Genomic DNA, 22,363 nt, shown 5'->3' on the forward strand with positions numbered 1-22,363 from the left:
ATCTCCAAGGGTTTTCAAGTTATGCTCCGGACAAGAAAACGGACGGATGTACCAAAATTTGATTTTTTTTTTAGGCAAATGAGCTCATAAACACCACCTGGACCAACGTCCATAAGCAAAATAAGCTCATAAAAGCAAAAAAATAGCTCTTAATTTGAATTTTATGAGTTTATGTTCTTTATTTAACTACGGAATGAAGCTCATAATAATCAAATGTTGGCTCGGACAGACGGACAAGGCGCCGACTATATGTTCCCCCGAAATTTTTCGGGGAGCATAAAAACAGGTCACTAAATGCAAACCTTCTACTTATAATTCATAGATTAATAACCAAGCCGGAAAAATCTTTCTTTTTTTAATGCTTAAAGTAACTTGGTATCAAATTTACCTCAAAGTAACCATCCATATTTGATTCCATGTAGATTTTGATTGCTCCATCAGCGTATCTGTATCTATGGCAACAATTTTATCCCAGCTGACGACAAATGACTTAATACACCTCATTATGTATACCATCAGATCTGTCCTGATAAAATGCAATATACATGAAAATAATTTGATACATCAATAAAATTATATTACAGGAAAATAAGTTTGTATTTCAATATAATATTATTTCAGAGATGAAATGTAGAACCAGTGCTTATTTTCATGCAATTAACACTGTCTAATACCAAAGCAATAACTTCAGTATCACACCAACACATGAAGGAATGAGATCAGTTTTACAGAACATTTTATCTAAATAATGAAACAGTAAACAACACATTAACAATTTTCTCAAGTTTAATGGATCTTTGATTGTATATCTTGCCTGTTTTTAAATCTTCATCAAATAAACCATTTGAGTTTGTGGTTAAACAAAAATGGTTTTACTCCCAAAAATTGAACCAAATTATCATGTGATAAATGTGTGCCACACATAGGACTTGTATTCACATATCTGCTATCTTTACTAAGACAATCAGGGGCGTTAATAATTTTTGTCGATAAACAAGATTGCATTTGAGAAAAATGCTATGCCACCGCATTAATACAACACTAAATAGTAGAGTAGGAAGAGATTTGTTTTGTTTTTATACAATTGAAGATTGTCATAATGCATAGATCACTGACCTATCTAATTCTTATTATCAGATTAGTGGTTAAATCTATTGTTAATCCAATAAAAGATCAGAGTAGGAATATATCAATGCACTTGAGTCTGGTGAATTTGGTGGTGAAGGTCATATTTCACACAGCCTAAATTTCATGACTACATCAAAGGACAACACAGTAAGACACTTTGTCAAAATCTAGGTCAGCTGATATCAAAGTTCACTTTACATCCTAATCTGTGTACATGGTTCAAATTTCATAGCTGTACATCAAAGGACAAGAAAGTAGGTCACATCATCAAAATCTAGGTCACCTGATATCAAAGTTCAATTTTACAACTTAAAATGTGCACATGGTAAAAATTCCATTGCTGTACATCAAAGGACAAGAAAGTAGGTCACTTTCCCCTTGGGCAAGGCAAAATTTTGACCCAAGGGTTTAATTCAAAACAATCTTGATACAGGTCCACCAAACAACATTTCAAGTCAAATATCTAAGCTGTAGCTTTCTCCCATTCAGAAAACATTTGTTTTATTTTCTGTTTTTACTATGTGTACATAATGAGACTCACTGCCCCCGGGCAGGGCCAATTTTGACACCAAGGGAAAAATTTGAACAACTTTGGAAGAGTACCTATAGATGATATCATTTAACAAATACTAAAGCTCTAAGTCTTGTACCTTCAGACAATAAGATTTTTTACTATATGTATATATTGAAAATCAATGACCCCCGGGGCGGGGGCAATTTTGACCCCAGGGCTATAATTTGAACAATCTTGCTAGAGGTTCACTACACAATGTTTCTTGCAAAATATGTAACCTCTAGCATTTGTCTCAATTGCTAGAATTTTATTTTTAAAGTTTTTACTATATGTTCTTACTATATACATATAAGGAAAACCAATGACCCCCGGGGCGGGCGATTTCCACCCCAGGGCTATAATTTGAACAATCTGGGTAGAGGTCTACCAGACAATGCCTTATGCAAAATATCTAAGCTCTAGGCCTTTTAGGTCTTTACAAGAAGGTATTTTAAGTTTTTACTATATGTACATACAGTGAAAATCAATGACCCCCAGGGCGGGGCCAATTTTGACCCCAGGGCTATCATTTGAACAATCTTGGTAGAGGTCTACCAGACAATGCTTTATGCAAAATATCTAAGCTCTAGACCTTTTGGGTCTTTACAAGAAGATTTTTTAAATTTATTCTTATAATTCCTTTTGGTTGCCATGGCAACCAGATTTCTGCATGTAATGAAATTCTTTGAACAACTTTAGAAGCCCTTCTCCTAAGGATCAATCCTGCCAAGTTTGGTTTAAATTGGACTAGTGGTTATTCACAAGAAGATTTTTGAAGTTCACTATATAATCTATATAACACACACACACACAAACAAACACACACACAGGTGAATCGCTATATGCCACCGCATCGCAGATGCTGCGGTGGCATAAAAAGAACATCCAATAACAATGTAATGCCCTTTACCACCTGTGTTACATTTTAACAAGCCAGAGATCTTTGTTTTAATAACTCCAAATATATTGCTTTCAGAATTATTCCCATTGTCTTAAAACTGCACCTTGTCATGATAAGCAAATTTTCCAAGTTTTATGTTGAAACGTTTCAAGAAATGTTTGAATAATGGGCTGTATTAAAGTCTTTGCACAACAACCATAATAGCTTGAAATCATCTTCGAAACAGAAGCTAAAAAATGAGCTACCATCAGTAGAGAGCCAGGTCAGGTTGCATGGCTGTACAGGACAGTCAAGCTCTCTTCTGGTAGAAAACACTAATCACTTTTTGGTAATACAAACCTTTTACAGTCTGAGAGTGCATGTGACAGGCATAACAAATATGGTATAACCTCATCTCTTGGAATACTATCAGTATACTTTGATACAAGGCCTGTAACCAGTTGTAACCTAAAATAACATAAAACCTGTCATATTATCTCCTAACAATAATTATAAAGATAAATTACCTTACAAATAAACATGATCATACTTACCAGTAAGTAATATTCTCAAAATAACACTCTGAAGACTGTATTATTTCTAAACATTTTTTTTATAAATTAATGTATAAATAAACATTTCTTATAATATCAGAAATTTTTAATACTGAATTTTAATTACAAAAACATCAATGCAACATTTTTTTAATTAATGGTATGAAATAACAACATTGGCATTTTTGCAACACAGCCTTAATAAGCTCACACCCATTCACCTAGAGGGCATCTACAACTATCAACTGCTGCTGTTGCCATGCTATATTTGTGTTAATCATTCACAGCTGCTTTCAATGAAGAACAACCAAAATGCTGTGTTGGATAGATCAGTCATATTGCGAGTTAATGTCTTAATTTTAATTCACCAGTTATATTAGAATTGAAATTTTTATTATTTGACAAACAATTTCCCTGTGTTATGATTGGTCGAGACACAGTCACATGATTTTATTATTTGACTAACAATTTCCCTGTGTTATGATTGGTCGAGACACAGTCACATGATTTTATTATTTGACTAACAATTTCCCTGTGTTATGATTGGTCGAGACACAGTCACATGATTTTATTATTTGACTAACAATTTCCCTGTGTATTATGATTAGTCAAGACACAATCACATGATTTTATTATTTGACTAACAATTTCCCTGTGTTATGATTGGTCAAGACACAGTAACATGATTATATTATTTGACTAACAATTTCCCTGTGTTATGATTGGTCGAGACACAGTGACATGATTTTATTATCTGACTAACAATTTCCCTGTGTTATGATTGGTCGAGACACTGTCACATGATTTTATTATTTGACTAAAAATTTCCCTGTGTATTATGATTAGTCAAGACACAGTCACATGATTTTATTATTTTACTAACAATTTCCCTGTGTTATGATTGGTCAAGACACAGTAACATGATTACATTATTTGACTATTGATTTCCCTGTGTTATGATTGGTCGAGACACAGTGACATGATTTTATTATCTGACTAACAATTTCCCTGTGTTATGATTGGTTGAGACACAGTCACATGATTTTATTATTTGACTAACAATTTCCCTGTGTTATGATTGGTCGAGACACTGTCACATGATTTTATTATTTGACTAACAATTTCCCTGTTTATTATGATTAGTCAAGACACAGTCACGATTTTATTATTTGACTAACAATTTCCCTGTGTTATGATTGGGCGAGATACAGTCACATGATTGTATTATTTGACTAATAATTTCCCTGTGTTATGATTGGTCAAGACACAGTAACATGACTTTATTATTTGACTATTAATTTCCCTATGTTATGATTGGTTGAAACACAGTCACATAATTTTATTATTTGACTAACAATTTCCATGTGTTATGATTGGTCAAGACACAGTAACATGACTTTATTATTTGACTATTAATTTCCCTATGTTATGATTGGTTGAAACACAGTCACATAATTTTATTTTTTGACTAACAATTTCCATGTGTTATGATCGGTTGAGACACAGTCACATGACAGTCAATAGTAAATGACATTCTCTTCACTTGAATGTAGTATTCATGTAAACGAATCAACCTTATGAAGAGTAATGCCAAATTTAACCATTTATTATTAGAAACCAAAGGCTTTACTGAATTCAGGGTACTATCCAACTTATTTAAAACATAGTTTCATTAAATAAACATTCAAGGTAAATTTTGAATTTTGTCATAATACAACAGAACAGAGCAGATTCTATTATTAAATATGACTTGAACATAACAGTTCCTTATCATTACACAATATACAGCATATATTAAATACAGTGAGAGTGTTGTCAAAACACAATAATCATGATAGGAAATGGTGTGATATTCACCTCATCACCATATATAATTATAGATCATTAAGAAATGATCACACAGGCAGAGAGAGAGAACAAATATAATTAAATTCTTTAAAAGTGGGAGGTGATGCAAACTTTATACATACATGCATGCCTGCATATATTATACATGTGATCTGATTCTTTACTGTTTACTGCTTAATGGCCATTTATCATCATAATATAAAAATCCTATAATATATGACAAGCTTCTATACTGTAGGCTGTTAAAAAATCTTATACTTAAAAAAATCATAAATCAACAGACCAAATGTTCTAAATTCAAAGGGATTAAAGTCTTTTACACATATGATTTGGAAACTCTATTTACCAAGGAACCATTTTAGGCGTCTGTCCTGCAGAATTAATAAAGTTCCTAATGGAATCCCAGCCAGATTCCAATCTGCGTTTCTTAGCACTCGGTCCTGTTTGCCCGTCACTGCCAGTACAGGAGATCTGGGTGACTTCAATCATGTGTGAACTTTCAGAAAAAATCTGAAAACATCAGCCTAACGTCATGATAAATTTGCATTATATTTAATAACAATTATCAGGGAAAAAAACCTTTGTAATTTAATGTGCCATTTTTCTGTAAAAAGAAATTTTCATGTTTGCATATAAAAGATTCATCCAACAGTGGTCACGATAGAATTAATAATGCCAGAGCAGTATGGAGATTTTATTTCAGATTATAACACATGTATAAATGAAGAAATGGATCCCATATAAAGCAATTTTTTGAGTCTAAAATACATTTTTTTCACTATTGGGTACATATTCTGAATATCTATGTATTATTTCATAAGATAAACAGGCTATAAGGTAATTTTAAATTAGAGACATATTATTTAATCACATTATCATATTTTTTAACTCATATTTGATATATCACACTCAGATACACATGAAGTAAAAAATTACTTAGATAAATTTTTGATCGTTTCTGAATGAACCCCTCACTACATTTGGTTAAAAATAATGAAAACGCCGTTTGGTAATTTGTGGCAAGACAAACTGAGGCAACAAACTTCTACAAAAAATTTAATCAATCATTACCTGTTGACAAACATCTACTGCTAAATCTACAAATGCTGACTTCAACTCCTGTATTTTCCCCCTAAAATATAAGTAAAACATTCAAATTTCATGGCAAATTATATCAAATATTGATGGATTTCAAATGTTCAAAAGTTCACACTATTCTTGATATTGGGAAATGAAGAAATGGATTATGATGACAGTTGTTCCCTAAAATTGTTAAATGTTCTAATAGTTATTTTAACACAACCTGCATTTTTCCCTGTTGAACATAGAAGGACTGAAAGTGTATGTAAATATGCAATAAAATCACCGTTGACGACTTTTTTTTTAAACATGGGACTGGCCATTAAAAATGTGACACTCTGAAAATAAGTACAGAAACGAATCAAGCACAATTTTTCTGTTAGTTTTACCCATGCCGGAAATTTCATCATGCTTAGGATGACTATGAAGTTGGATTTCATACATTGTTGTAAGAAAATAGTTACGGGTGTAATGACATAAATTTCCATGGAAAATTGTTTTATTAAGCTAAAGTTTAAAATATAATGGAATATGGTAGAGTATGAAAAAAAAATATCTGACATATGTTTGCTGTTCGGATCGGAATGTCTGAACCGCAACATATGACAGATATTATTAATCTTGATATCACGAACATACCATTCAACTGCATTGTTTTTGTTGATGGCGTGTATCCCAAGCAGTATTATTATCGCTTAATAAAATCACTGTTTGTCCTTCAGATGTATAGCATATTTACCTGTTTCTTGAAGGTCCCATTTGCTGAATCTCTGAATACATTAATTCATACAGCTTCTTGAGATTACTCTGAAATAATTAAACAATTTCAAAATTATATGCTACAGGAGAAAACTTATATCAGCCAGCAAATATACAAACATTTATCATATACCTGTAAATATTTGTCTACATTTAATTCAAGTATCAAATGCACAAATACAACCAAAGGTAATAAAATCTTTATAACTTGAGTGTGAACTCTTAATGATATTGCTGACATTCTGCCAATTACATTGTATATTATTGTTGAATGTATAGTTTGAAATGTATTGTATTACATGTACTTGTATTTGGCTCTAGCTAAGAACAGATCAAACTGCGCTACCACACCTCCTCAGATCCTATCCCAGTAAAATCTACTCAAGTGCAAAATACCAGTTCAAGATATGCTTGTGACTGTTTGAAAACTACTCTACCTATCTTTTTCTTTTTGGTTGAGTTTTATGTCTTTTATGTTGCACCAACAAAGTATAGATCACATGGGAACTTTCCAGCTTTTTTTAGTTGAGGAATACCTAAGGTGCTCCTCTGTATGTTATTTCAGGCACCAACGGCAGCTGAGTAGAACCACCAATGTTTCGTAAGCTAGCTGGAAAGCTTATAAAAATATGACTTATGAGCTTACTGGCTTTTCAACTTGAAACATTCCCTGATTTATCATATAGAAGTAGATTTCAGAATGTTTATAACTTTGACTATATATCAAGTTTTCCGCACAACGGATTTTGAAGTACAGTAAAGTTATAAAAGTGACATTATGCCAATCCATGGGTATATAGTAAAGAACAGGTGAAAGTCAAAATAAGTTTGCATTTTACGATAATTTCTTTCAATTTAATAATTTACTTCACATGAATGATAATGGCCGTATAAAATTTATGTAAATATCCATCAGAATTTACCTGTAATGTTTTATTTATAAAATGAGTGGGGCAGTTTTATTAAGGCAGATTATATTATATCTTAATCATTTTTTACAATTTCAACTGTTGGTCAATCACCATTTTCAGTCAATCATTTCAATGATTTGATATATATTTTCAATTCAGTTTAGCTTAACATCGAAAAAATGAGCATTATGTCACTTTAAACTTGTAGAAGAGTACATAAAGTATTTTTCTTTTGCAGTTATATAATGCTTTAGATGGTGTACTATAATTGTATTCACTGACCATCCATTTGTCCCAGTGAACAGCGTAAGCTCCAGGCGAGCCATTCTTCAGGCCGTTAGGGTGATGACACCACATCTGGGTCTGCAAAAACTTCAACAACTCATCCTGCAAATTTAACACATATTCACAATAAGTGGAAATAATCCTGTTACATATGTTATAATAAAAGTCTTGGGTTTGGACTACAACTATTGTATCACAAGGAAATATGAACATTGCTATGCATAAAAAGACCGAGTCTGCGACTATGTAAGTATATCTTGATTCCACTACCGATCAAAAATGTTTCTTAATATATTAGTATAACAGTATACTAGAATGAAAGTTTACATAAAGTATACACTACTGGCATATTTGAACTAGATTGTTACACTTGATAGGTAAAACAACAATCTTGAAACAATATGCAATTTCAGTACTTTAACTTTGCTTTATATGTAATATTTTTTATTCATGTGCATGTCAAAAATTCAAGCTTTTGAGGATTACAGTCATATGAAAATCTCACAAAACTTATTTAAACATAAAAAAATTTAACACTCACACAAATAGTTTCTCAATCACTCGTGAAATATTTTTATAAAATTGAATAATTATAAAATACTGTTGTCTCCATAATCTTCAAGTGGATTCTCGAAAGATTTGTAAAATAGAAAGTCTCTGTTATAAATCACACATGACTACTGCACATAAACAAAATAATATGTTCCCAAACAAAATATTATGCTGCTATTTTAAGTAGAGTTTTAACCATTATGCAATGATTTCATATAGATATGTCATTGCTCTCAAAGCTATATACTAAACATATTTCTTTCATCCAGGTATTTCCATATAATTATAATAATTCTTTTCCAAAATTCAAACAATCATTTTGTATTATTTCAAAGCAGATTTAAAGCTTTATACACTATTTCAATTGACATAACAATTAAGAAGCAATATGTTAGTTTTGCAAAAGTCCCAAGAGTCACACTTGTACTTTAAAGCTAACTCGACATCATATCTGAAAGCGGACAAAGACCAAAGATACCAAATAGTTAAACTAACAAGAGCTGTCGGTAGGACAGCACGCTCGACTATTCTAAGTGCTTGATAGTAAAAGAGCCTTGATACTGTTAAATTTTTTAAGTTCACAAAAGGGCTAATTTTTTTTTATAAATTCATGTTATAGGCCTTAGAGAGAGTCTAATTATACAGTATTGGCTTGACTATTTGGAAGGTAATGTCACAAGGGAGTTTTATTGCGTATAATAATACTAATTACCTATGAATACATAAATTTGACAGAAAAGGTACAAAGGCTTGTTATTTAGATGTTTTATCAAGTAAATCACTGCTTTATTATTATGAATGCATAAAATTGTCCCAAAAAAGGCACAAACCCTCCAGTAGTTATTGAGATAACAGCTTACAAGCAAAACTTTACCATGAATTTCTAAGTTGAAAAAGGGGAGAAAAATCAGCCTAAATGCAAGATAGAATTATGGATCTTTGTCAGTGACCTACAATTATGACCCTAAATGCATATGTGAAGTTTTAAATAAATATCTTTAATAGTTATTGAGATATGTAAAACTTGCATGTAAACATTAACCAAGACACTAAGTAGAAAAGGGGATATGAATCAGCCTTAATGCAAGACAGAGTTATGGAACTTGGTCAGTGACATACAATTATGACCCTCCAATTATGACCCTAAGTGCATGTGTAAAGTTTCAAGTAAATATCTTTGAAGACCTTTAACCAAAATTTCTAAGTTTCAAAGGGGCAAATAATTCTGCAAATATTGCAGGCAGAGTTATGCAATTTTGCAAACTGATGTACATTGTTACTATAAAAAAGTATTTTAAATTTCAATTGAATATCTCAAGCAATAAAGAGATATTTGACTTTACAAAAAAACTTTAACCAAAATTTCTAAGTTCCAAAGGGGCATAATTCTGTCAATATTGTAGGCAGAGTTATCCAACTTGTCAATCTGATGTACCTTGTTACTATAAATAAGTATTGTAAGTTTCAATTGAATATCTCAAGCAATAATTGAGATATTTGACTTTACAAAAAACTTTAACCAAAATTTCTAAGTTAAAAAGGGGCATAATTCTGTAAATATTGTAGGCAGAGTTATCCAACTTGTCAATCTGATGTACCTTGTTACTATAAATAAGTATTGTAAGTTTCAATTGAATATCTCAAGCAATAATTGAGATATTTGACTTTACAAAAAACTTTAACCAAAATTTCTAAGTTAAAAAGGGGCATAATTCTGTCAATATTGTAGGCAGAGTTATCCAACTTGTCAATCTGATGTACTTTGTTACTATAAATAAGTATTGTAAGTTTCAATTGAATATCTCAAGTAATAATTGAGATATTTGAATTTACAAAAAACTTTAACCAACGCAGACGCCGACGCGGACGCTGACGCCGACGCCGGGGCGACTACAATAGCTCTCATATTCTTCGAATAGTCGAGCTAAAAATACCCATTAGTAAGACCAAAAATGCCAATCAGTTAGACCAAAAATACCCATTATTATAAGTAAATTTAAGAACAAGCTGGCATTCAGATAGAATTACTCGTCTTGTTTAAGTAATTAGATAGCTCTTTTCTCCAAATGTAAGATATTATTTCTAGATAAACTATCTCAACCACGTTGACATGGATGCCCTTAAGTCTTGCTTAAATTATACCTTTAATTCCTCCGATGCGACATTATGCCATAGGTAGGGCAATTTCGGTACAATCTCTTCTCCCAGCTTACACACTTGTACTCGTGATGTTGGCCCTATGCTCTCTATGAACACATTTAAAGCTGACAGCATATGTTGTAACAACAATGAAGATTTCTGATATCTGTTAAATAATTAAAATACATCAATATATGTTCTATCCCTATGTACATATCTATATTCAAAAGTTATTGTTGCTTAAAGCTTTCACCTACTATTATGTCATTGATAGCTAGCTGTTACAATATTACAACAATTAGAAGCAATTTTTATAACATCAAAATGACTTCAAAGAATTTAATTTAATTCATCATGATCAAAGTCTGGTTTTAAAAACTCCTATAGAGATCATTTAAAGAATACTGTAGGTATTAGAATCGAATATTCATAAATCGAAAGGGTAATAATCTAAATTGGTCTAAACCATACTGCAGCCCTATCAGTATCACGATCATAAATCTTATAAAGATAATAACAATTATCAGATATAGCTTCTTTTCAATTAAAACAAATCAAATATGAAAAGATTGATATATGATTATCCTATATCATAATACTTACTTAGCTCTGGAAAAAAATTCTGTGAAGAAAGCTAGAATTTTCTTTGGTCTAACATCACACTGTGAAGTTACTCCATTGATTAGAGAATGAATAATCTGTGACAATACAAGCTTGTCTATCTTCACATCTGCTTCATTAAAAAGTTTGAAAAACATAAACAGAAGCTCTGAAATTGAGAGGAGAAAAAATATTTTTAGTCAAACTCATGGAATTTATTTCCTTTTTGTGTTAACTTACATATTCACAGTTACAGTTATATAATGCCATGGTGACCTTCCAACTCTGCTATACCATTGAGTAGAAAATTAACTTGTCCAATTGTGATTTATTTTCCCGACAATCGATCTCCCTCGGCTAATTCAAATCATTTCATAAAAGCAGTCGGACACTTGCAGAGATTATGTGGCTGTAGAGATATGACAAAAAAATGTGTTAAAGTTGGCATTAAAACCAAACCAACAAACAAACTGTGCTTCATTTTAAACATTTATACTCAATAGTAAACTATCATTAATTTCTAAATACTGAACAATATCAAACAAAGAATCTATTCTTTACTTATCCTTACACTGCTTCCTTAAAATTAAGCCTGTTATTTCTGAACCATTATATTCTTTTCTTTTATTCTGGTATAAAGAAATGTTTGTTTAAGAAATAGATGTCAATTTTGAGTGCATTATTGTAGAATAAAAGATGGTTTGAGTTCAAAAGTAGAAGTAACTTTCTTGATCTTATTAACATCATATCTGATCTTAAATTTGTTGTTTTAAGTTTCTGACAAAATATATAGGAAGAACACATTTATAGTCTATGTATGTAACCCTCGGGTAGGGCCACCAATAAAAGTTGTCTCAGTCAGGCTATAGTATTCTGAAATCTATATGTATATTATCCTCTGGTAACTAACCTTCCGGTAAAATAACCCTCCGATAGGGCCACCATTTACAGTTGTATCAATGAGGCTATATTCTCCAATATATCATGTCAGCAATTAACAAGTTGTAGTATTTAATTTATTTTAACTTTTGACAAAGATGATTTTAATGTACAAAAAATATCATTTCACATTAAGATATGTGCACAACCACACTAAACTATATATTACACAATTTGTACAAAAGCAATCATCAAATAAAAATAATATAGATAACAAGCTTATTTACCATGCCATTCTTTCGTGTTTAATTCCACCATATATTTCCTGACTGACAAGACATTCTTCAGTAGTATACTACAGTAATCTTGCCCGTATGAGTCACGTGTATATTCCTCATGTAAAATCTTTCGTATATGATCAAATAACAGACTACCCTTCAATTTGGGGCTTCCTATAACACAACATAACACAAGTTTAATTTAACTCATTACAGGACTGAAGCAGTACCTCCATACACTTGCAGAAATCATTAGCACAAAATATACAAATGAGCCGTGTCATGACAAAACCAACATAATGTGTTGGCGACCAGCATGGATCCAGACCAGCCTGTGCATCAGCGCAGTCTGATCAGGATCCATGCTGTTCGCTTACCATCTCTATAACAAGTAGAGAAACTGATAGCGAACAGCATGGATCCTGATCAGACTGCAAGGATGCGCAGGCTGGTCTGGATCCATGCTGGTCGCAAACGCACTATGTTTGTTTTGTCAAGACGGGGCTCAAATATCTTCTTTTTTTATGATTCTTACATTTTTCATTCATTATCATACATAAATTGGTGTGAAAAGATGAATTAGACCTTAAAAGTTCAATCCGTTGGGTGAAAAGACAAGATTTTAGCATTTTATCATTCAAGCGCCAATCCTTTTTTAGTCTCACTGACATAAGAAATATAGATCTGTGTTTAATGAAGTGAATAAATAGACAGATTCATAAACAGATGAGCATGCAGAGACGGCCGTAATACTCTTCTGTCGTATCATTTGTGACTTATCATAAGTAGGGCTGTCATTGAATATCGCAATATCAATATATCATGGATATTCATCATCCAAGACAATATTGATAAAAACTGTCAAATCTTGATACAAGCTACAACTGTTTATTTCTGTTAGTGAATATACCTCTCTATTTTGCCTAATAAGAGAAGTCACTTTTTTCCAGTCTTCTTGGCTTGAATTTTAGACACCGTTTTCAAATGTCAGTGACAATTATTACATCCTGGTCAGAATGCATTGAACCTGTAGGCTGGCCTGGCTCTAAACTGGTAGCACAAACTGATTATTTTTGTTTCCAGCTGCTTAAGTGCTAAAAGTTATTACACTGTACATACAATTATTTGCAGTGACTTTATCACTCCCTATCATTTTGCTACATTTTTTTTTTGACGCAGAAAAGAACTTATTGTTTATCAGATTTTAGCTTTTAACATAGTTTATCATCTATCCATGTAGTCTATTGAACCAAGATAAAGATCTTGTCAAATAAATCATAGGTATATTTCTAAAATATAAATATCATTTATGGACTTGGGAGTAAAACTCGAGTAGACCATATTAGAAAAGCCTTAAATCTGGATCAGAAATGATACTTGTAAACCTCAAGATTTTGAGAAAGTAATCATAAAATTGGGAAACAAACAGAATGGATTTTAAAACAATATTTGTATAGCAAAACAACATGTTGGAAGCTCCAAAAAATCTGTATTCATAACTGATGCTTGCTATAACCTCATAATTGCTGACAGTAAATAATATATCAAACTTCTAACCTTTGTCAGCAAGCCTAATCACATGTTTCACAAGTGCACTTATTTCTTGTTTTCTAGACTCTCTATTGCTAAGTGTTGTACGCGAGACTTCCTGGTTGGCATTCTGAAGCTCTTCGGTTTCCATGGTAACATAAATACACACAGACTGAAATTATTCAAGATGATAGCAAAAATGAACCTCTTGTGTGCAAAAACACTTCAAACACTGCATTATTCAAAGAAACTAGAAATGTGTCCATAGGACACGGATGCCCCCACACGCCACTGTTCTGTCAATCTTATGACTCTAGGTCAAATATTTTTTGGACTACATGTGCCACAAGTTGAAAACTAAAAATCAACAAAGGGCCATAATTCTGTTAAATTTGGTAGCAGCAAAAATTCCATCCTTTACTACCATCTACACATTAAGGTTGTAAATCCCTGGAAGTTTAAGCAAAATCTGCCATCCAGTTTAAGAGGAGTTACGTTCACAAAATTTCTACAAAGTATATAATGAAAAAATCAAAAAGGCCATAATTCTGTTAAATTTGGTTGCAGCAAAAATTCCTTCCTTTACGCCATCTACACATCAAGGTTGTTCATCCCTGGAAGTTTAAGCAAAATCTGCCATCCGGTTTAAGAAGAGTTGCATTCACAAAATTTCTACATAGTATTAGTGAAAAAATCATCAAAGGGCCATAATTCTGTAAAATTTGGTCGCAGCAAAAATTCCTTCCTTTACTGCCATCTACACCTTAAGGTTGTTCATCCCTGTAAGTTTAAGCAAAAATCTGCCATCCGGTTAAGAAGGAGTTGCGTTCACAAATTTCTACATAGTATATAGTGAAAAAATCAACAAAGGTCCATAATTCTGTTAAATTTAGGGTCGCAACAAAAATTCCTTCCTTTACTACCATCCACACATTAAGGGTTGTTCATCCCTGTAAGTTTAAGCAAAAAATTTAACAGGTTTAAGGGAGTTGGTTTCCCAAATTTTTACATTATCTAGTGAAAAAACAAAAAAAGGGCCCTAATTTTGTAAAACTGGTCGCAGCGAAAAACCCCCCTTTAAATAACCCTCTACACATTAAGGGTTGTTATCCCCGTAAGTTTTAAACAAATCTGCCCTCCGGTTTAAAGGAGTTGCGTTACAAGATTTGGGACGTACGGACGGAAAGGATGACGATGAAGGATTGACGGGGCAAAAAGCTTTGCTCCCCCAAATTTTGGGGGATAAAAAAAGAATTTTATTAAAAAAAATGCGATATATGGCAGTTTTAGATTAAGAAAAAAAAATCGAGTGTTGGTGATTATTTCTTGTACAGACTCATTCACATTAAATTATGAAAACAATATTTAACTCAATGTTCCAGTCATTTTATTCTTAGAAAAGATGTTTAAAATGAGTGCCTTTCTGGGAGAACTGCTTTTTTACACAGGTAAATAAGGAAAATTTAAACTGAAGTAGAAAATTTTCCTGTACTTTGCATGCATGATTAAAAAGAATCATAATTGAAACAAACAAATGAGAAAAATTGGGTGGTGGTGGGGGGATAACCATCCTATTCTATCTGTACCTAAAAGTGTGTTTTTGCTCCTTTTGTCAAGACACACAACAAATTTCATACATTTCTCACCTTATTCCATAGAACTTACCCTAAACACACTTTCCCATGAGAAGACCTTGCTTGAGCTCTTAGATGACAGCTTCTTCTCATGACTTTTGTCCAGTGCCTTTTTTGTCGCTGAATGGGATAGTACATTTTTCAGCTTCACAGCAGCTTTCTATAAGGAAGAATGTTTAGTTGTTTCAAATGTATAAAACAGAGAAAACAAGAATCCCTTACAAAGCCCAACATGGAAAAAATTGAAAATGTTGCAGGCTTGGGGTTTGTTGAGCCTGTTCATGGACGGTACCGTAAAGTACAAACTTCTGTCCACGCCCCCTAGCACTGGCTTAAGCAGAATTCAACATTTAAACGTAATAAGACACAATACCTAGATGGGTAAGTTTACATGCTTTATCAAACCTGCTTCTGTTTATGTTTTGAGTGAATTTTTTTCCTTGTTTCTAGACATTTTATCAAATCAACTCAAACTTATTGATTTTTTTTTTTGTATTGATTTTGTATTGTTTATCTACTGAACAATATCCGTAAATATTGTTTTAATTGTTGACAGCTGTAATGTACAGCAGGATGAACAGACACACATACAAGGGCAAACTTGAAACAAATATAACCCTAAAGTGGTGGAGGCAATAAAAAGGCAACTTGGAAATATAACCAAGTGCTTTTACTTATTCTTAAAACACAAATTTATGGTATAATGTACTCTGACTACTCACCCTACGTTCTGGACCTCGTTCAGAAATTCAAATCACGACATATGTTATAAACATCTGAAATCTGCCTGTCCATCGTTTTATAGCCTGAAATTAGTAGACATAGTTGAGTCAATTTAAATTTGTGTGTGTTTGGTTTACCTACCCTCCCTAACCGAATAAACCATATTGGCGACCATCAATTTGAATGTATTTCAAGGTATTAATAATAATAATATCAAAGAAAGACTTTGCATTCAATATAACGCTAATGAACCTTTTTCTCATGCAAAACATCTGCTGAAGCATGAGGATGCCTTTAAACCTGAAGCCCACAATGTGAGGGATTTAATAAGTTTGAGGCGCATAAGCGCTCTTCTTGCTTAAACAAGAGGCTTAGAGCAATCAGTGATGACATGTTTCACCTGATGATAGCTTAATTTAGCAGTTGTATAGAGGGATGATTGGACAGTTTGATGCTTTATAATGTGTTGCAACTACTTTGTAGCATGAGACACAAAAATCATTAACATAGCAAAATGCTTGTTTTTGATTCAAGCTCCATAACTCAGCCAAACAAGAGCCCGGTTTGAGCCGGGTGATGCTCCCCAAATAGGTTTTTGGACACAGGAAAGTACACCTCTTGTAGTTTCAGAGTTTATGTCCCTGTAAAAAGTTCAAAAGTGCAATAATTCCAAAATTAGGCGAGGCAGAGTTACCATTCTTTGCACTGCACTTCTAATCAATGTGATCTATCAACCTACAAAGTTTCTTGATGATATCTCTTATGATTTCCGAGTTATGTCCCTGACAACTTCAAAAAGTAAAACTAAACAAAGGGCAATAACTCCAGAATTAGGAAAGGCAGAGTTATGATTCTTGTGCACTGCACATCTACCCATTGAGATATATCTACAAAGTTTCATGTTGATATCTCTTATAGTTTTACAGCTATGTCCTGGACAAGATTTTTCTAAAAGGGGAGATAATTCAAAAATGAGGCTTAACAGAGTTATGGTTCTTTTGCACTGCACCTCTACTCAATGAGATCTATCTACCTACAATGTTTCATCTTGATATCTCTTATAGTTTTAGAGTTATGTTCCGGACAAAGTTCAAAGTGTTACAATAAACAAAGGGTAATAACTCCAAAACAAGGACAAAAAGAGTTATTGTTCTTATGCACTGCACATCTATCCATTGAGATCTATTCACCCACAAAGTTTCATGTTGATATCTCTTATAGTTTTAGAGTTATTCCCCGGACAAGATTTTTCTATAAGGGGAGATAATAAAAAACTGGGCAAAATAGAGTTATGGTTTTTTGACACTGCACTCCCCCTCAATGCCCTCTACCACTGTATGAAGTTTCAACAAATTATCTCCAAGGGTTTTCAAGTTATGCTCCGGACAAGACAATGGACGGACAGACGGACGTTCTAACAGGAGAGTAATTATGTGGCTTCTCTATTGTTCTCTCTATTGTTCTTTTTAGCCACACAAAAGAAAATAGCCACATAAAAGCATTACGGAATGAATGACATCAAAGAGAAAGAACAGTTACCTATTGTCCCTCTAGCCACATAATTACTCTCCTGTGAGTGCGGACAGACGGACAAAGCGCCGACTATATGCTCCCCCGAAATTTTTCTGGGAGCATAAAAACATTCAACCAAAAAATCCATTTAATATGTGAAAGTACTCAAGGTACTAATAAATCCTGTAAAATTTCACTAAAATTGCATTTATTGCAGTATAGGAGATGTTGTGCAAACTATGTCTGATTTGGAAAATTTGTGTCTCGTAATTTGTGCTGACAAAACTTTAAAAATATAAAAATAAAGGGTCATAACTTAAAGAGAAATCATTGAACAGGAACATGCTGACTCTATGCACAACTAAACTTGGTACTGATCATTCCCGTAAAGTATGGATGAAATTGCACCAGAAGTTTATGAGGAGCAGTCCAGACATTCCTGTGAAGTTTGGTTGAAATTGCACCGGTAGTTTTTGAGTAGTCCTGATAAGTTTGTCCTCTATGAGCTGATGTGATTTATCATTGATCTAATCTCAAAAACCCTATAAGCAACCTTTTCCCTACAAGTATAAGACTTTATGTAATGAACAGGGATATTCATCCCCAGTGATTTTTCTCACTTAATTGGGAAGAGGCCTGAGCCTCTTGATTTCAGGAAAAATTATCGCTAAAATTGCTGATTTTGGAAGTGAAAAGACTGGTTTAAGTTCAAATTTATGGGAAAACTGCATGATTTTAAAGAAAATTTCAATTGGGAAGAGGCCTTTTTTCGGAGTCTGTTATATAAGTAGGAAAATCACTGATCCCATTATGTCACTCAAATTTGTACAGACAGACATAGTAACATATGGATACCAACGTTATTTTTGCTTCTTTTCTATTAGGTCTAATGATAATTGTGTGTACAGTTTTTTGTCACTTTTCAAAAACGATTTAGTTCATATCTGTCTGTGAAATACATGTTTTATAATCCTAATTAACCCTCTAACTTTAACTTACAAAACTAACCCTTACCCATAACACTTACTTACATAGATGGCGCGATAGCTCAGTTGGTTAGACCACTGACTGTCACTCCTGAGGTCTCGGGTTCAATTCTGGGTAACATCCTTAGGATTTTTCACAGACACTTTCAGTATTTCCCACCTACCTAGAGGTGTACTGGTAGGACAGGTAATCCTCGCATATATATATATCACTGGGCATGTAAAAGAACCAAGGGCAGTGATTTTTTCACTGTATTTTACAGCCGAATTAAGGCTGTTGAACTTTCCCCTCGCCCAAAATAGGTAAATTTTCCCCTAAAAATGCTTATATTTTCCCCTAAAATGCCTTGTGCTCTTCCTTACCTGAATCATGACTTATTAATTAACAGCATCTGTCTAATATCAGGTAGAAGTTAGAAATCTGTCCCTAAAGATAGCCTCTGCTATGTACCATGCATGTTAAATTGAATTGAAATTGAAATTTTATATAAAATGTGTGGGTAAATTACATTTTCAGTTGTTGAAATATGATTTCAGGTTTTCCCCGTTTTCTGATTTATTGTGCTGTATTTTCCCCTTTAGAAAACCACAGGTTGTTTTGAAAATTGGAAAAAAAATCACTGAAGGGATATATTCACAGTGTTTTTTTTTTCCTTATATAACTGATACCGGAAAACGGCACCGTTCCCAATAGAAAATAGACAACAAATTTTCCAATTCATGACTGATAAATTCCCAAAATAACACAAAATTTCCTCAAAAATCGGCAAATTTAAAGGTAAACAAAAACAGAAATGCCATCAGTGATTTTCCTACTTATATAACAGACTCCGAAAAAAGGCCTCTTCCCAATTGAAATTTTCTTTGAAATCATGCAGTTTTCCCAAAAATCTGAACTTAAACCAGCGTTTTTACATCCCGAATCAGCAATTTTAGTGGTATTTTTTCCAAAATCAAGAGGCTAAGGTCTCTTCCCAATTAAGTGAGAAAAATCACTGGCCATTGACAAGTGATATGCGATAAAAACCAAGTATAACCACATGAGTGATATTCGTACCTGATTAATTTCGTACTTTTAGTTTCACACCTAAACGTTTAGGAAGTGGCTAGCAGTACAGGCCTGTACGGCTAGCCAAAAGTTCTAGCCGTATGTGAGTCACATACGACTAGCAAGGACATACTGTATTGGCTATAGCCGTACGGCATTTTCAAAATTAGATTGAAGTCGAAAATGCATATGTTAACCAATAAGCAGCATTTGTCTTTGTCTGTTTACTTTTTAGACATTAATATCGCCTTGTTGGCTACAGTAAAAAAAGTACGAATATCGATCTTCGTCATCTCAAGACGTTGAGAAAAAATAGTGTTTGGGCGCAGTTAAATAACATCAATTGAAATAGTTTACAAAATTTTGATGATAATCTGTTTTTGTTTCATTAAGTTTAATTTTCGACACCTTTATAATGAAAAATTTTTGTTGTTGGGCTCTGATAATTGCGTCAATTACCGACGGTTTAGAAGTATGTCCATCATTAAGGAAAGTTTGCATGTTCCGTAAAACACATTTTAAAATTCTATTGTCAGTCCCTGGGTAGGCTTTAAATGCCTTTAATTGAGGCCAGTGATTTTTCTCACTTAATTGGGAAGAGGCCGTAGCCTTTAGATTTTGGGAAAATCATCGCTAAAATTGCTGATTTGGGGAGTAAAAAAGCTGGTTTAAGTTTAGATTTTTGGGAAAACTGCATGATTTTAAAGAAAATCTCAATTGGGAAGAGGCCTTTTATCGGAGTCTGTTATATAAGCAGGAAAATCACTGGAGGCTTATTAATCGATTGTGCTTTGATGTTCGATATTTATCTACTGTACTTGAAAATTATACAATTATTTTTGCTTTTCACCGTTGTTTTTTTTCTCAATGTTCTTTTTATTTATTCAACTCTGATCATTATTTATTCGATGCTGTATGGCTGAACAATACAGTAAGTCCTGGCTAGTTGTATGTGACTCACGTACGGCTTAAACTTTTGGCTAGCCGTACGGGCCCGTACGGCTAGTCACTTCCTTAACATTATTTATGTACAATTGTTATGATTATCAATTTTTTTTCAACCTCAAGTAGCAAAAATAATCATTTAACTTTAAAGTTAATAATACATGGTTTTAAAGATTATATTATGCATCATTTTTATGTCTCCCTGGAAAAAAAATTCCCAAAGAATATTTTGCATCCTATGTAAAATTCCCAATTTGAGTCAAACCGATGGATTTTTTCCCCCAATCTGTCCGGTACCGGCACCATTCCTTAAGTAGGGGGGAAAAAACTGATTCAATAAGTGCTAGTGACAGGTTCCCAGATTCCCTTGTATCTCATAGCTGTCTCTCAATTCAATGTATACAATGTATACCTGCTTAGTGTAATCGTAAACGATTTTGAAGCAGTATTCTGTAGATGTATTGTAAATGTATATAACCCTATAAACCTAGAAATAATTTGAGTGATTTTAGAGAAGCAAATTGTTAAATATTGAGAAAAAAATGTGATAAATGTTAAAAAAGTCTAGCCGTTAAGAATAATTTTTAACAAATCAAATCAACACAAAATACTTAGGTCGAATATTAAAGTGGGACGAATCGTCAGTGGTACGAATCGTTCAATGTAGTCCAACTAATTAGACTTGTCAAAGAGACACCGAGATAATTTTGGACGGGCGCTGTCTTTTTCCAAGTCCAACCACGAACTGCATTTTTATGCACGGACGCTTCCCAATTAGAAGTTGTTGGGAGCGAAAACTAAAAAAGTTTTAAAGAAACGGTCTACATTACCTGAAAGAGAACAGTTTTTTATGCAAGGTTCCAAGTTATCATACTTTAAAGTCGAACACAAGTCTAAATATTCCACTTTAACTTTTTAAATCGTTGAAAATTATTGTAAGCGGCCATATTGGAAAATGACGCAAGCGGTGACAGGGTAAAACAGGGTAAAATTGTAAAATTTCCATGGTGTAACACAGGTATCGGCGGCAATCGATTGTATTTGTCAAGCTTTATAATTTAATTTGTTTAAGTTATTTATTATGAATTATGCAGGAATAACTTTTTTTTCAGCATTAAAAATAAAATGTGAAAAGGATATTCTGATAACCTTACTTAGATGTCCGACGTCAGATCATACTGCATTTTAAAAGTCCATTTAAATTGTCAAATTAGAAATTGTAATGTTGGATTTTTTAACATCTGTGATCATTAGGTGAAATTTCTGAACTGCCTTTTTATTTTAAAACCCTGCCATGATTTCGCACATATGAAAATACAATGTAATTGTAGGTACATCTTAATGAATTATAAGTATACTATACATGATGAAGCAAAGAAGAATTTCAATTTATATTAAACTCCCTATCAATTTCTAGTTTATTATTTTTAAAAAAATTGAGGACAGTTGTGTAGGGGAAGAAGTTCAAAACAACCAAAAATAACTTTAAATTCTGAGAAAAAAATCTTAAAATTTCAAACTATAAAATGGAATTTCAGA

General features: G+C 32.8%; 1 protein-coding gene across 1 annotated transcript in view; it reads right to left on the minus strand.

Annotated features, from left to right (window-relative positions):
• Positions 1 to 22,363, minus strand: part of LOC132741310 (serine-protein kinase ATM-like) — a 99,062-nt gene that overhangs the window by 74,528 nt on the left and 2,171 nt on the right. The window contains exons 2-13 of the mRNA XM_060729439.1: positions 16,333 to 16,416; positions 15,642 to 15,770; positions 14,004 to 14,148; positions 12,456 to 12,620; positions 11,293 to 11,458; positions 10,693 to 10,855; positions 7,996 to 8,100; positions 6,783 to 6,850; positions 6,035 to 6,095; positions 5,310 to 5,473; positions 2,922 to 3,029; positions 389 to 526 (exon numbers count right to left, since the gene is read on the minus strand). Of these exons, the coding sequence (XP_060585422.1) occupies positions 389 to 526; positions 2,922 to 3,029; positions 5,310 to 5,473; positions 6,035 to 6,095; positions 6,783 to 6,850; positions 7,996 to 8,100; positions 10,693 to 10,855; positions 11,293 to 11,458; positions 12,456 to 12,620; positions 14,004 to 14,127 (1,262 nt within the window). The 5' untranslated portion in view covers positions 14,128 to 14,148; positions 15,642 to 15,770; positions 16,333 to 16,416. The remainder of the gene's footprint in view (positions 1 to 388; positions 527 to 2,921; positions 3,030 to 5,309; positions 5,474 to 6,034; positions 6,096 to 6,782; positions 6,851 to 7,995; positions 8,101 to 10,692; positions 10,856 to 11,292; positions 11,459 to 12,455; positions 12,621 to 14,003; positions 14,149 to 15,641; positions 15,771 to 16,332; positions 16,417 to 22,363) is intronic.

The sequence above is a fragment of the Ruditapes philippinarum genome, unplaced genomic scaffold (assembly GCF_026571515.1).
Source record: "Ruditapes philippinarum isolate M1 unplaced genomic scaffold, ASM2657151v2 ctg1805_1_1_1_1, whole genome shotgun sequence".
Lineage (NCBI taxonomy): Eukaryota > Metazoa > Mollusca > Bivalvia > Venerida > Veneridae > Ruditapes > Ruditapes philippinarum.